The sequence below is a fragment of the Puntigrus tetrazona genome, chromosome 12, assembly GCF_018831695.1.
Source record: "Puntigrus tetrazona isolate hp1 chromosome 12, ASM1883169v1, whole genome shotgun sequence".
Lineage (NCBI taxonomy): Eukaryota > Metazoa > Chordata > Actinopteri > Cypriniformes > Cyprinidae > Puntigrus > Puntigrus tetrazona.
In genome coordinates, this window is record NC_056710.1 from 14,228,936 (window position 1) to 14,243,722 (window position 14,787).

Consider the following 14,787-nt stretch of genomic DNA (forward strand, 5'->3'; position numbering starts at 1 on the left):
CGTGCAGAGGAACTTGTTCATGGCTTTCATGTCACATTTCAACCACGATTTAGGTAACCAAACCTCTTTTAGCATCCCTTTAGTCGCTTAAGTCGTCATAATTTATTGTTAAATGATCAGTGCCATCGTACCTTGAGGCATGTGGACGTTTCCAGCATCCTTCTCTGTACTGTGCGTACGCCATGCACGATGCGCCCCCTAGTGGTCCGCATAAGGACAAGAATTAACTAAATAAATCCAAAGACAGGTCGGACCCTTTACATTGTCATTGTGTTTTTTGTATCTAGCAAATATATCATGACTTTATAAAACGTAGAAATGAGAGGCAACTCACATCCACAAATTATTAAAATAATTCATTATTACATTTATATCACTATATTTTAATATATTGAAGAAAAATACAACTCCACGTAAACAACAAAACATGTAGCCCTGTCTCAAGAAACTGCGTACGCCAAATAAAAAACACACCGAGCTCTATGTTTTTCGTATCTATACCTCAAGTTTTTATTTGGCAAAATTATCTTCAAACTGTTGCAACGCGATATAGCCTACGTTAAACCAGAAGAAAGAAGACATTTGTCACCAAAAACGCCCTTTGCGAGAAGGCTGCTTGCATTGCATATGCAGTTTCCCCGAAAAGGCACGAAATCCAGCTCGCTTCGACAGAAAAAAGAAACAAACCAATATGAAGCAGTGGCCCAAAATATAAATTTGACACATGGGAAGTCGTTCTTAGGAACAGTGATTGCTCTAAACTGTGTCTGATAGTTCTCCTTTATGATCACGGTCTGAAGGTCCTGATTAGAACTCTTCATGCTTATTAGCTTCATGTCCAATTCCCTAAAAGTTACTCATTGTACATTAAGTCTGGCTTCTTTTATGGTGCTCAAGCGAAGTGGTCATTGGGCATAGGGCCAGTTGCCCTTTTGGTTAATCGGTTCTTTAGATATTCACAGTCAGAAAGGTTTGGCCTCATTTAGCACATGACTCACTGTACAACCAGATTTTGATTAAACCTTTGTGTAGAAGGACGTCGTTTGCTTTTACATTGCAAAAAGCATCTTGCGTATTAGTGCCACGTTGTGCACCTCACCGCTCGCACAAATACATAAAACTAAACCATATATGACACAGACGAATGGCGGCTTTTGTCTTCGGCCGCTTTGTGAAAACGATTCTGAAGCATCTATCCATCAAAGCACGAATGACAGATTTATGGCTTTACTGTTGAGACCATTTCCCTCTTTACATAGATATTACCTCCTAAATCTTGCAGCTACATTAGAGTTATTCAACCTGGCAGGCATGAAAGCATGAGGCAAGCACTGAAGGAGAGACCTGCACCCACATGCTGGCACGAGGAGAAGATATCATGGATTAACGCCTTGTTTCAGCTCAAAGGAATGCCTCATCAGAACCGCTTGGGCGGGGAGCCGCGGGACTGCAGGAGCGAGCGAGTGAGGATATGGAGGTGTTGAGTCAGTGTTTCCATGGTGGCGTTGGAGAAGAAAGCATGGCGCGCTTTCCGTGCAGTGACACCTCATTGACAGGTATGTCGGAGAGGTGTGCTGGTGTCCGGAGCCAGGCGGCCGTACCACAGAGCTTGTCAGAAATCTGTCGTCGCTAACCCCTAAGAGGTCTCACCAGCGTGCGAGGCGACACGGTTCTTGTACGCCCCCTCGAGACAAGGCCGCGGGAAGACATGGCGTTTGACCAAGACCACCAGTGCATCTTGGCCGGTCATTGTGAAATAGCTTAAATGGTTTCTAACCTCATTCACTGAGAGTTTTATTGGACAGGCCGCAATAAAAAAAGGCTCTATATTTGAATTTCGATTTATACGACTGTTTAAATTAACATAAGACGACTGTTTCGGTATATTCTGACCGTTGAGAGGAATAAAGACGGCGCTCAAAAAAGCAATACACCATGAACCTGAAATAGCACTGGAAAAATAGTCCACATGATCCTCTTGATACTCCGTTCTGCATTCCCTTCAGCTCAGCACGTTTGTTAAGCCTCTGATGTAAACATGCTTGTTTCCCGGCTCAACCGTTCTTTTGAGCGCCGAGCGTCGCAGACATGAGCGTAGTCGGAGGGAAGGAGAAAATCCACTCAGAAGAATGTGGCTGTTTGACATGTGCTCTCACAGCTAATAATGGATGAGAGCAGAGAATATTAGAGCATCCCGGTTAGGAGCTGACATGTTGTGATAGAATAAAAGTGCGATGTGGGTCTTCAGAGGGAAATTCCCAAGTGTTTACACTATGACCGGCCAAAACGACAGTCTCAAGAGGAAGCGCAGCAGTTAACACTTGTCTCTTATCTTTCCTTACTGACAGATCCAAAACTGAATGAATTTAATTAATTTAATTAGTAATACGTGTCTGTAGTGACAAAAGGGAGCGTTACATAATCACTATAAGCCCAGTTGAAAGCATTTGTGGCAGAATAAGTACCACAAAATTATGATTAATTTCTTTAAAAATGCAGTAAATTATTTAAAGATGAGATGCTTACAATGGAAGCTATTGGGCCAAATTCGAGCGACAGTTACGTTATTATGTCGACTAAATTTTCATGTCAACTTTGCAAATAACTACAGTAAAGGTTAGTAAGCGATTTGTGATTTTTCTTTACTAAAATAGTAAAAATATTCTATAATATTTAGTGAACTAAATATAGTTAACTAAATCTAAAATGATAAATCATAAAATAAAAAATGTAATGAAATGAATTTCCGCTAGTTGCAAAGGCAACAAAACAAAATAATAATTAATAAATCTAAATAGACTATATAGACAAAACACAATTTCTAAAATTGTAACTATAGTTAATAAATTATACAAGCACCAAAAGAACACATGCACAATGTATGCACTTTTGAAATATATTAAATTTGTACTGATTTTAAATTTGGCCCCATACACTTTTTTGAAAGAAAAGGAGGGAAAAGTCAAATTATTGCGGTCTTCAACATTCTGCCACAAGTATTGTCAAATATTGAGCTGATCTTGTTTAATACGTCCGCTGAGAGGCATCTCGTCGATTGCAGTGTGCTAAATTTTTGCATTCAAGACTATGTTGCTTTAAAAGTGGCCTGCATCCAACAGCATAAAGGATGATCTCTGCAGACAGAAGAAGAGTGTGTGTCCTGCAACAGTAGTAAAGCAATAGACAGAGACAGAGAGACAGAGAAATGTTATTGCACTGGAAGATGGATGGGAGTCTGGTGCGCGTGCCAGGGGGAGACTCCACATTTCCAGACTGGCTCTGCTCTGGCGGGTGACTGAGTGTGTGTACGTGCGTGTGTATGTGTGAATGTGTTTGGAGGGGGCTACACTGCAGCACACTGTTCAAACTGTTTATGCATACCAGCCTGCTCTGAGTGCCTCTTTGTCATGAGCTGTTTACTTAAACTTATTTTGGGAAAATTCCACATGACTGGACGGGATTTCACCATAAATCATGGAATCTGCAGCTTTGTGTAATGATAACTTCTGTCAGTCATTTAGTCCTCATAAGCTCTTTTTTTTCTGCTTTATGTTTTTCCACAGAACTGACTGGTATCGTGCAGACTATTGTGTGTGGTTTCAATTGAATGTGTGCGTGCGTTCAAGGGGATTGGAAGAAATGCAAAGCTCAAGAATTGAGCAAATAATACGTACATATGTGTACATGCATATTACAGTCGCAATTGTTTTGAATTTGAAATTGCTCCCTATTTCCACTAGATGGCATCAGTATATACTGCATAAAAATATACTGCGTATTAATCAGCATAAAGCAGTGGAGAGTCTAAGACAACCAGTCAAAATTTCTCTGTTTTGCAATTTGCCATAAAACAACATTCTTATTAAGTATTTACAATTTAAAACTATTTTTTTAAATGACAAACAAAATTTTCAGCATTTTTACAATTTTTTTAGCATAATTAAAAATCATTTAATTAGCATAACAATATGAATGAAGGGTTAGTTAAAAAATGTACATTGAATATGAATTTCTAAATATCCTCTTCTTTTACTGCCACCTTTACTTGAGACGATTTTATGTGGATATTTTTTATACAATTTTTGTAATTACTTTTTAAATTATATTTTTTAAATATTTTTTTATGTATTTGTCCATCCATCTGCCCATACATACATCTAAATATTCCTAAATTCCTAAAACCACCGAATTAAAAAATGCAAAAACAAGTGAATGTCCCACTTAGAATGAGGTTTGCATGAAGTCAGGTTTTATCTGGTCCTCATCATTTGTGACTTTCGCTCTGTTGGAGAATGTAATACATCAGATTATTTTAGAGAGGTACTGTGCTTAAATAAAACAAAACAATAATGGAACTTCATGTCATACCTCACTTTCCGTCTTTTATACATATTGTTGGATGTAACAACCATAAACACAATCAGAACAAATCCAGCCACAGCATCAAGACCAACAAACACGTTATCAACAATTGACTTGGGAACATCTACAAGAAAAAAAGTTGATTGACAACCTTTAACTTTGTGTAATAATTTGTGATAAGAGGATTATAGTGCTGGTTCATCATGTCTTATTGGTTCATGGGGTCATGTGGTGAAGGACAGGGTAGAGGTTTTTATCCATTTGCTGACCGTGTGAAACAATCTGATGGTAGTATTTGTTTGAATGGTGTAATTACATAAAGATTTATGAAGATCCTTTATCAAAATACCAGATCTGATGGCTATCATGATAAGGTGTCTTTAACTGTAAAGATTGTTAAGAGCAAAGCAGAGATAGAGTGTGACTTTATATAGCAGTATAATATAGCATTATATAGCAGATTATTGCTTAAGGGATATTTTTTAATTTATGGAAACTTTTAAGAATATTTTTTAGAGTACGAGATCATTTTTAGCTTTTAAAATAACCAAAATAATTATTATCTTGGATCTCTAAGGTACTAATTTGTACATATGCAAATATATATTCAATATATAAATATTTTAATTTGGTAATATTTTTTTATTTAGATTCACCTCCAGAATCACATGACTGTCCACCAGATATCAGCATGTGTCGGGTGTTATCCAGTGACCCGTCGTTGATTTCTGGCTTTATCCCCAGTAAGTGGCACATTAGAGAGTAAACATTAACAGTCTCAAATGGTCCAACCAACAAGTTTCTGTGGAAGTCTGGTCCCACTGCCCTGAAGAAAGCCTTCATGACATCATTGTCATAGCCGTGTTGCCCCTTGTAGGTTTGGAATATGTAGAACTGGAAGAGCATTTAGAACAAATGAAATGATCACATATTGAATAATGCTCCTCCCACTGAAGTCATGTCCTGGGTCTGCAAAGAGAATGATGGGTAGGATGTTTGGAGTAATGCAGTCGAGCAGGCATGTCTTCTTTCTTGTAAACATGAAGGTTTGGATGCCCTCCTTTCAAGGCTTCATAAACCTTGTCAAGCAAGAGCAGCCCAGAAGGTCCATAGTCCACCATGTGGAATTTCAGATCTTTTAAAGAGAATCCAGGGATGTCAGTGAGTATTATTTCATGGTCAGCTGTGATGATAATATTCAGATGTTCACTGAGTCCGTGTTTCTCAGCAGTTTCTCGTATGTAGCCTACAGTTCACCAAAACCCATTATAATAAATGTCATATTTAGCTTCCTTTGCCCTTCAGGAAGTAGAAAATTGCTGTAGTCTTTTTCTTCCTTACCAGATAACAGGGTGAAGTGTGTAGGACTAGTGATAGTCAGGAAAGGTGGAGTGACATATGCTGCCTTGACTCCTTCCTCGTTCATTTTGTCCAGGTTTGGGGTGTCCACATCTCGGTCGTAGTCTCACCTGAACCCATCAAAGCTGATTAGTAGTAGCTTGTTTTTGCCCGTTGTGCAGCGATCTCTGACTGGAGCAGAAAGAGTCGCAGGGAATATAAGCAGCAAAACACACAGTAACATGACAGGTATTCCACTACTACTGTTGATGTAACTATCTCGCTTTTCTCTGGCTGCTCTGATGGTTGTTTCTGATCTTACAGCCTCTTTTGGCTGATCCTTTTGTCTGTTTTTTTTTGCCATCACTTTCTGCACACTAAAGTTCACATTTTTGATGTTTATGAGGTTAATTGCAAGCTTATGCTATCTTTTGGTATCTTATCAAGTGGCTTATCAGAAGTTATGGTAACAAAAACAATTATACAGCTCTTTTCTGAACAGCATTTCTATGATTTACAGCTCACTGCTTATAAAATGAAACGTTGTTTTCTATCAAGGCTGTATTGTGTGAAGGTAAAGATAAGTGTCTAACCAGTCATTGGATACATTGCCTAATGAGTTATTTATTTACACTTGTGCGACTGAAATGGCAAAAAGCATTTGGATTTTATCAATCAAACAGTGCTTCAAAAGGTGTGCTGGAGACTGTTTCTTTGCAAAAACTTTGTAAGTGTGAACAGTTCTGTGGCCCTTGTTGGCCCTTGAGATGTTGACAAATTTTTTTTCTTAACCAACTTGGGAATCATCTTCACCAGCTGAACACAAAACTTGGACACTCCTGCTGGTCTTTTTGGCATGAAGTCTATTCCTTTAGCACCATGTTAACTTATAAATGGTCGTTGCTGACAAAAGGTATTTCCATTGTTTGCAACCACACAATATTTATGCACATTCTTCGGTTTGCTTGATTTTGAAATGATGCACATTTAAAATTGTTAATTTGTGGCCCAAAGGAATGTCTGTGTTATGACTATGGTAATGCATTTGAGTGGTAGATTCATTTTCCTAATCTAATTTGGCACGATGCTCTAATTGTGGTTCAGACACAAGAGCCAGGAGCAATTTTGTACTATATTGTTCTTTATAAATCTATGGTGTGAATTGGTCTTTTGAGGTCATTGTGAAGCATTTCAATCATAGTTAAGGTCAGGGCTTTGACTGGGCCACTCCATGGTGTTTTCTTCTGTTTGAGGCTTTTCACTTCTCTATAATTTGCTCATCAATGATGCATGAGTATATTTCACCGGCTTGCATTATTGTTCAGATCAAGATAAAAAAAGAGAATACAGGAGTCTCCCATAATTATATAAGAAACAAAAATATTGGACAGATCTTTTAGCCACAATCCTGCTTATATTTAGTGCTATTACACACACATACACACACACACACACACACACACACACACACACACACACAAATGAATGCTTTCCATCAACTTGCATTATTGATAATGATAATTTCATTTCATGATCTTGACCCTGTTTTTTTTTTTTAGAACTGAAGCGCTGATGCTAATATGGCCTTATTCATATGATACACATTCATGAATCTAAAACACATTTCATTTCATAATGCATTTTATGATGCACTCTCCCACATCATAAGACAAGAGACTTATCTTACGCTCTTCCATTGGAGATAAAGATATCTATTAGTATAAATAATGATCCACCACCTTTTTATGATGTTAAAGGTCTAAACAATATTACAAACTTTCTTAAAAGTTATAGACATTCAGCAGTTCAAAATATGTCTTTAACCTTTTAAGTAAAAAATCAGTTGTTCATCTTAGAACGATGTTTGCTTGGAGTCGGCTTTCATCTCCTTATCATCTCCTACATCTTTTGCTCTGTTGGAGAGTAAAGATAAAAAATGCATCAGATTTTCACAAAACAGACAAAAACTGTAACAAGTCTTATTGTAGCTCTGTGCCGTACCTTGTAGTAATTTTACATCTTTTATATCCGTAGTAGGATGTAAGAACCACAAACACAAGCGCTAAAAATCCAGCAACAGCAGCAAGACCGGTGAACACGTTCTGAAGACTCGAGTCATGAACACCTGTGTGTGTGAGAGAGAGAGAGAGAGAGAGAGAGAGAGAGAGAGAGAGAGAGAGAGAGAGAGAGAGAGAGAGACAGAACAAAGTATAGTGAATGAAATTAGTTTGATTGATTTATTGACCTGAATGTTATGTAATTTATTGTCCGAAGAGTGGCACCTGTATATCTAATCAAGCTAACTCAAAGTTTATTAATGTGCAGCACATCTATTGTTTTATATTACAGGCTAAATGGGACAAAATGTCAACTAACCATTTTGTGTTCTAGCATCAGATTTAGAAAGAGGTGAAAACCTTTCATTTGGATTTACCTCCAGAATCACATGACTCTCCACCAGATATCAGCATGTGTCGGGTGTTATCCAGTGACCCGTCGTTGATTTCTGGCTTTATCCCCAGTAAGTGGCACAATAGAGAGTAAACATTAACAGTCTCAAATGGTCCAACCAACAAGTTTCTGTGGAAGTCTGGTCCCACTGCCCTGAAGAAAGGCTTCATGTCCATGACTTCATTGTCATAACCGTGCTCTCCTTTATTTGTCTGGAATACGTAGAACTGGAAGAGCATTTAGAACAAATGAAATAATCATATATAATAGCACAATATTTTCCAAGTATGGTTATTGTGTCCATTAGATGCTTGCTTCATGCTCACCCCATTGATGACATATCCTGGGTCTGCGAAGAGAATGATGGGTAGGATGCGCGGATGTTTGGAGTAATGCAGTCGAGCAGGCATGTCTTCTTTCTTGTAAACATGAAGGTTTGGATGCCCTCCTTTCAAGGCTTCATAAACCTTGTCAAGCATCCCTTCTTTGGGCAAGAGCAGCCCAGCAGGTCCATAGTCCACCATGTGGAATTTCAGATCTTTTAAAGAGAATCCAGGGATGTCAGTGAGTATTATTTCTTTGACATCCTCTCCTTTGAACACGGTGCTCATTCCATGGTCAGCTGTGATGATAATATTCAGATGTTGACTGAGTCCGTGTTTCTCAGCAGTTTCTCGTATGTAGCCTACAGTTCGGTCCACTTTCTTGACCGCCTCGCGCCGCTCAGGAGAGTCGGGACCGTACTTGTGGCCAGTTTCATCTGGGTCGCCAAAATACAAAGTGACAAAATCTAAGTCTTGATCTTTAAACCATTCCTTCATGACCTTGTCCACTTTCTCCCTCCATGCCGTCTCATCAGTGTGGTCATAAAGCCTCGGTTCCACCTCCTTTACTTGGATTGTTTCATTCTGGTAAGTGGCCGCAGTGCCAGGAAAGTGTAAGGATCCTGTTTTTTTACCCTAAGACAGAACAAATTTACAAGACAGTTTATATCCCATTTAAAGCAAATGCATATTAGGGTGTGATATAGTATACTAAATATACTAAAGCTTTTGTCAAGCTTTTTGAGACCTGTCTTTGAGCGGTGATCCAAATGGGTAGACTGCCATTATCCCAGTATTCATCCACAAACTGCGTCATATAGTATTGTTTCTTCTCTTGCGTGGTTGTATTGAACCAATTGTTATGAATGACACCATGATTCTCAATGTACCTTCCTGGGGACAAATGCGCAATATTTTTTAGCGCAACAAATTTTATAAGTTTTGTGTTCTGCTTCGACTTCTTCACAAGATTACCTTTGTGTTCTTACATTTGGCAGTTACATATATCTAACTATACCTTTCAATGCATTCATGTTGTACTGTATATATTTTATCAGTTTCTGTGTTTTTTAAGTATCAAACCTGACATTAGCATTGGTAGCTAGATGCTTGTCTGATTGAGCTACAGTATATGAATTTTCAAAAGAATTTTGTGATCATAAAACTGTCCATTAATTTAACATCCATTATCTTAACACTCTTTGCATTTTAATATATACAGAGTAGTCAAAATATTTGGCTATATAAGATGCACAGGATTCTATAAAATTCTATAAAAGCAAGTCACATTTGCAAGCAATCAATGCGATACATTTTCTTAGAACTAACTTTACATATGCCACAAAGGTCATTTAAAGGATTTAACACATTGTTTAATGCTTTGGATGCATTTACACAGCAATTTTAACTATATACTGTGATTACTAGTGACTAAGATAAGATTAGAAATAATTTATTCAGCATTTTTATTATTATTTTTTTCACTGCATGCAAAGAAATCCTTAACTTGACTCATTTAGGCAGTTTTAGTAATTTTTGTAAAAGCAGAAAAAACTAAACAAAAAAGATAAATAAATTAATTTAAAAATTATTTACTTTAAATTAGAAATGTTTTGCTTTTCTTCCTTACCAGATAACAGGGTGAAGTGTGTAGGACTAGTGATAGTCAGGAAAGGTGGAGTGACATATGCTGCCTTGACTCCTTCCTCGTTCATTTTGTCCAGGTTTGGGGTGTCCACATCTCGGTCGTAGTCCCACCTGAACCCATCAAAGCTGATTAGTAGTAGCTTGTTTTTGCCCGTTGTGCAGCGATCTCTGACTGGAGCAGAAAGAGTCGCAGGGAATATAAGCAGCAAAACACACAGTAACATGACAGGTATTCCACTACTACTGTTGATGTAACTATCTTGCTTTTCTCTGGCTGCTCTGATGGTTGTTCCTGGTCTAACAGATTCAGATTTTGTCTGTGCCTTTTGTTTGTCTGTCTTTTTTTTTTGCCAACCCTTTCTGCACACTAAAGTTCACATTATTGATTTTTATGAGATGAATTACATGCTTATGCTATCTTTTGGTATCTTATCAAGTGGCTTATCAGGCGTTATGGGACAATAGCTATTATACAGCCGTTTTCTGAATAGTGTTTCTCTGATTTACAGCTCACTGCTTATAAAATGAAGCATAGTGTTTATATCAAGACTGTATTGTGTGAAGGTAAAGATACGCGTCTAACCAGTCATTGGATTAGTGAGTTATTTATCTATGCTTGTGCAATTGGACTTTATCAATCAGACAGTGCTTCAAAAGGTGAGCTACAGTATAAAATGGAAGCTGCATAAGAGTTATTTCTTTGCAAAAACTTTATTAATTTCAACAGTACCGTAGCGCCTGAGTTGTTAATTTTCGTTCTTAATCAATTTGGGATTAATCCCCCCTTCTGAAATTATCACAACAACCTGCTGTGTTTTATTCCCACCAGCCTTCATAACTAACATAAGTGTTTTGGATAACCAGCTTCAGCTGAACATTCCTGCTGCTCTTTCTGGCATGGAATCCTGCAGTCTACTTCTTTAACCACCAGCTTATGTTAAGTTATTGATGACAAAATGTATTTCGATTGTTTGTAACCACACAATATTTATGCATATTATTGGATGTCTTGATTTTGACATTAGAAATTGTCAGTATGTGGCCCAAATGAACGTCTGTGTTATGTGTACTGTAGGGTAATGCATTCAAAAATATTTTATTCAGTCACAGTATTTGATTCCTCCCGTTTCTTTATATTAGAAAACCTTCACCCTTACAAGATCTTCAGTCCCCCAAATTTGCAGTCCAGTTTCTGCTCTGGTATTATGCAGAGTTGTCTGACACACATTTATGCTTTGCATCAGTTTGCATTATTGATATTGGTAATTTCATGATCTTGACCCAGGCCTTTAATAACTGAAAGCGCACAATAATATGACTGCATTCAAGTAATACACATTCATGAGTCAAAAACAATTTATTTCTTAATGCATTTTATGATGTATACTCTCACCATCATCTATGAAGTTCAGTTCAAGGGTGTATTATAACTATTGAAATCAAATACTAATAAGTGGCTTATCTTATGCTCTTCCATTGGAGATAAAGGTCTATTAATATAAATAACGATCCACCTCATTTATATGATATTAGATGTTTGAACAATATTATAGAGAGTAATAGAAGTCAGCAGTTTAAATATTTTGTCTTTGACCTTTTAAGAAACAATTAAAAAAACGATTGTCCTTCTTAGAACGATGTTTGCTTGGAGTCGGCTTTCATCTCATCCTCATCTCCTATGTCTTTCACTCTGTTGGAGAGTAAAGGTAAAGAAATCAGATCTTCACAAAACTGGAAAAACAAAAAACTTCAAAAATAACAAGTCTTAATAGCTCTTTGCCTTACTTTGAGTTAATTTTACATCTTTTATATCCGTTGTAGGATGTAAGAACCACAAACACAAGCAATAAAAATCCAGCAACAGCAGCAAGACCGGTGAACACGTTCTGAAGACTCGACTCGGGAATGTCTGTGAGATAAAGCAAAAAAAATGCATTGTGAATTAAATTACTTTTATTATCCTGAAAGTTATGTCATTGGCGATAAGATTAATTGGCTCGCAGTGTATGTTAATGTAATTAGTACAGGGTTAAAGAGAGACACCTACTTTATATCTTATCAAGCTAACTGAGAAGTTCTCTTATGGGGAGCACATATATTTTGTTTTATACTATAGACTAAATGGGACAAAATGTTAGCTTGATGTTTAAGTATTTACCTGTCAACTAACCATTTTGTGTTCTAGCATCAGATTTAGAAAGAGGTGAAAACCTTTCATTTGGATTTACCTCCAGAATCACATGACTCTCCACCAGATATCAGCATGTGTCGGGTGTTATCCAGTGACCCGTCGTTGATTTCTGGCTTTATCCCCAGTAAGTGGCACATTAGAGAGTAAACATTAACAGTCTCAAATGGTCCAACCAACAAGTTTCTGTGGAAGTCTGGTCCCACTGCCCTGAAGAAAGGCTTCATGTCCATGACCTTATTGTCATAACCGTGCTCTCCTTTATTGGTTTGAAGTGGGTAAAACTGGAAGAACATTTAAAACATTTGATAACATAATGTTTTCCGTGTATTACTGTTTTCTGTGTCCATTACAGGTGTTTACTGAATCCTCACCCCATTGATGACATATCCTGGGTCTGCGAAGAGAATGATGGGTAGGATGCGCGGATGTTTGGAGTAATGCAGTCGAGCAGGCATGTCTTCTTTCTTGTAAACATGAAGGTTTGGATGCCCTCCTTTCAAGGCTTCATAAACCTTGTCAAGCATCCCTTCTTTGGGCAAGAGCATCGCAGAAGGTCCATAGTCCAACAGGTGGAACTGCAGATCTTTGTAAGAGAACCCTGCAATGTCAGTAAGAACTATTTCTTTTACTTCCCCTCCTTTAAACACGGTGGTCATGCCATGGTCAGCTGTGATGATAATATTCAGATGTTCACCGAGTCCGTGTTTCTCAGCAGTTTCTCGTATGTAGCCTACAGTTCGGTCAACTTTTCTGACCGCCTCACGGCGCTCGGAAGAATCAGGCCCATGCTTGTGGCCAGTTTCATCTGGGTCGCCAAAATACAAAGTGACAAAGTCTAAGTCTTGATCTTTAAACCATTCCTTCATGACTTTATCCACATTTTCCCTCCATGCCGTCTCATTGGTGTAGTCATAGGCTCTAGGTTCTACCTCCCTCATCTGAATTGTTTCTTTCTGGTAAGTGGCAGCAGTGCCAGGGAAATGTAAAGATCCTGTTTTAAGCCCCTAAGAAAATACACATAAAATTTAGTCTACAAGAATTTTATTACAAATAAAACACTTAATTGCACTACTGTTTCCAGAAAGATTATGGTGGTCTGCTATTGTAACTTGCTTCTAACCTAACCTAGTATTTTTTTGGGGGGGGTTTGAGATGTACCTGTCTTTGAGCGGTGATCCAAATTGGTAGACTGCCATTATCCCAGTATTCATCCACAAACTGCGCCATGTAGTACTCTTTCCTTTGTCCTGTGGTTGTGTTAAACCACACATTATGAATCACACCATGGTTCTCAATGTACCTTCCTAGGAAAAAAAAAACCCATTAGATTGTTGGTTCTATGACTTCTGACATCCTTCTTATGTATATTTCAGGAGAAGGTGAAACATGAAAAAAAACAACTATACAAAACAACTAAACAACTAAAAAAACACAGAAATTAATTTCACATTAAAGCATTTTCATTACAATTTCATTTTAGCAAAATACTGCTATTTTTAGTTATGATTAATTACTAATCTATCATTAATATCTTAACTGTTGGATACAGTATATTATATTTATTTAACACTTTCTTTTGACATGAAGAGGCAGAGGCATGCATTATTAGTTGCGTAAGACTTTTAAGTTTTAGGGTAACCATCAATTATTTAAAACGTTGTCTAAAAAAATTATTGTTGTCTTCTCTTGCTTACCAGATAACAGGGTGAAGTGTGTAGGACTAGTGATGGTCAGGTAAGGTGGAGTGACATATGCTGCCTTGACTCCTTCATCAGCCATTTTGTCCAGGTTTGGGGTGTCCACATCTCGGTCGTAGTCCCACCTGAACCCATCAAAGATGGTCAGCAGTAGTTTGTTTTTGCCCGTTGTGCAGCGATCTCTGACTGGAGCAGAAAGAGTCACAGGGAATATAAGCAGTAAAAATCTCAGTGCCAGTAACATGACAGGTATTCCACTACTACAGTTTAACCCAGAAACTCAGGTACTAAATTTATCAGCTCTCTTCTCTTAGACTTTTTCATGTGCCTAGGTGCTTTGCCATCAATTTTTGCAGACTTAAGTTCACATTATCAATGAGGTTTATGAGATGGATTGCATGTTTGTGTTCTTGCAATCTTGCATTATCTGGCCGCCTTATCAGAAGTTATAGGGCACAGGCAATCAGCACTTCTTCTTATAGTTTTAAAATTCATTTATTGTTCACCGCTTATAATATTAAATGTGAAGTTTAGGTCAAATACCTATATTGTAAAATTGTTTTGTAATACAATTTTTCATCATTTAGTGGTTTTGGTGACCTAGTGGTTATGCTTAGTACTTGAACAGTCTCTTCAAAGCATGGGTTAAAAATTATGAAAAAAAAAAATCACTCAGAGTAGGTATGAAACGTTATTGAAAATCTTTAGAACCTCCATTGTTTATACCGTTCATGCGCTAAACCGTGCCTGACCTTTCTTTTGTGTTGTTTCCCAATCT

At 37.6% G+C, this 14,787-nt stretch overlaps 2 protein-coding genes across 2 annotated transcripts; both read right to left on the reverse strand.

Moving 5' to 3' along the window:
• Positions 1–6,304: 6,304 nt before the first annotated feature.
• LOC122355813 (ectonucleotide pyrophosphatase/phosphodiesterase family member 7-like) lies at positions 6,305–10,711 on the reverse strand. The gene is made up of 7 exons (XM_043254363.1): positions 10,705–10,711; positions 10,105–10,488; positions 9,223–9,368; positions 8,478–9,110; positions 8,135–8,378; positions 7,702–7,825; positions 6,305–7,613 (listed from the first exon to the last, which is right to left on the reverse strand). Exons 1-7 carry the CDS (start codon positions 10,709–10,711, stop codon positions 7,553–7,555), a joined length of 1,599 nt encoding a protein of 532 aa, XP_043110298.1. The 3' UTR covers positions 6,305–7,552.
• A 752-nt stretch (positions 10,712–11,463) lies between these two features.
• On the reverse strand, positions 11,464–14,512 carry LOC122355870 (ectonucleotide pyrophosphatase/phosphodiesterase family member 7-like). Its single transcript, XM_043254455.1, has 6 exons — positions 14,007–14,512; positions 13,471–13,616; positions 12,684–13,316; positions 12,350–12,593; positions 11,907–12,030; positions 11,464–11,811 (listed from the first exon to the last, which is right to left on the reverse strand). Exons 1-6 carry the CDS (start codon positions 14,251–14,253, stop codon positions 11,751–11,753), a joined length of 1,455 nt encoding a protein of 484 aa, XP_043110390.1. The 5' UTR covers positions 14,254–14,512; the 3' UTR covers positions 11,464–11,750.
• Positions 14,513–14,787: the final 275 nt, after the last annotated feature.

Coding starts and splice junctions, on each gene's coding strand:
- LOC122355813 (XM_043254363.1), bottom strand. Junction 9,369..10,104: donor ACACTTCACCCTGTTATCTG/GTAAGGAAGAAA, acceptor ATTTGTCCCCAG/GAAGGTACATTGAGAATCAT. Junction 8,379..8,477: donor CAGGATATGTCATCAATGGG/GTGAGCATGAAG, acceptor ATGCTCTTCCAG/TTCTACGTATTCCAGACAAA.
- LOC122355870 (XM_043254455.1), bottom strand. CDS start 14,253: ATGTTACTGGCACTGAGATTTTTACTGCTTATATTCCCTGTGACTCTT. Junction 13,317..13,470: donor GGATCACCGCTCAAAGACAG/GTACATCTCAAA, acceptor GTATTTTCTTAG/GGGCTTAAAACAGGATCTTT. Junction 11,812..11,906: donor AGATGTAAAATTAACTCAAA/GTAAGGCAAAGA, acceptor ACTCTCCAACAG/AGTGAAAGACATAGGAGATG.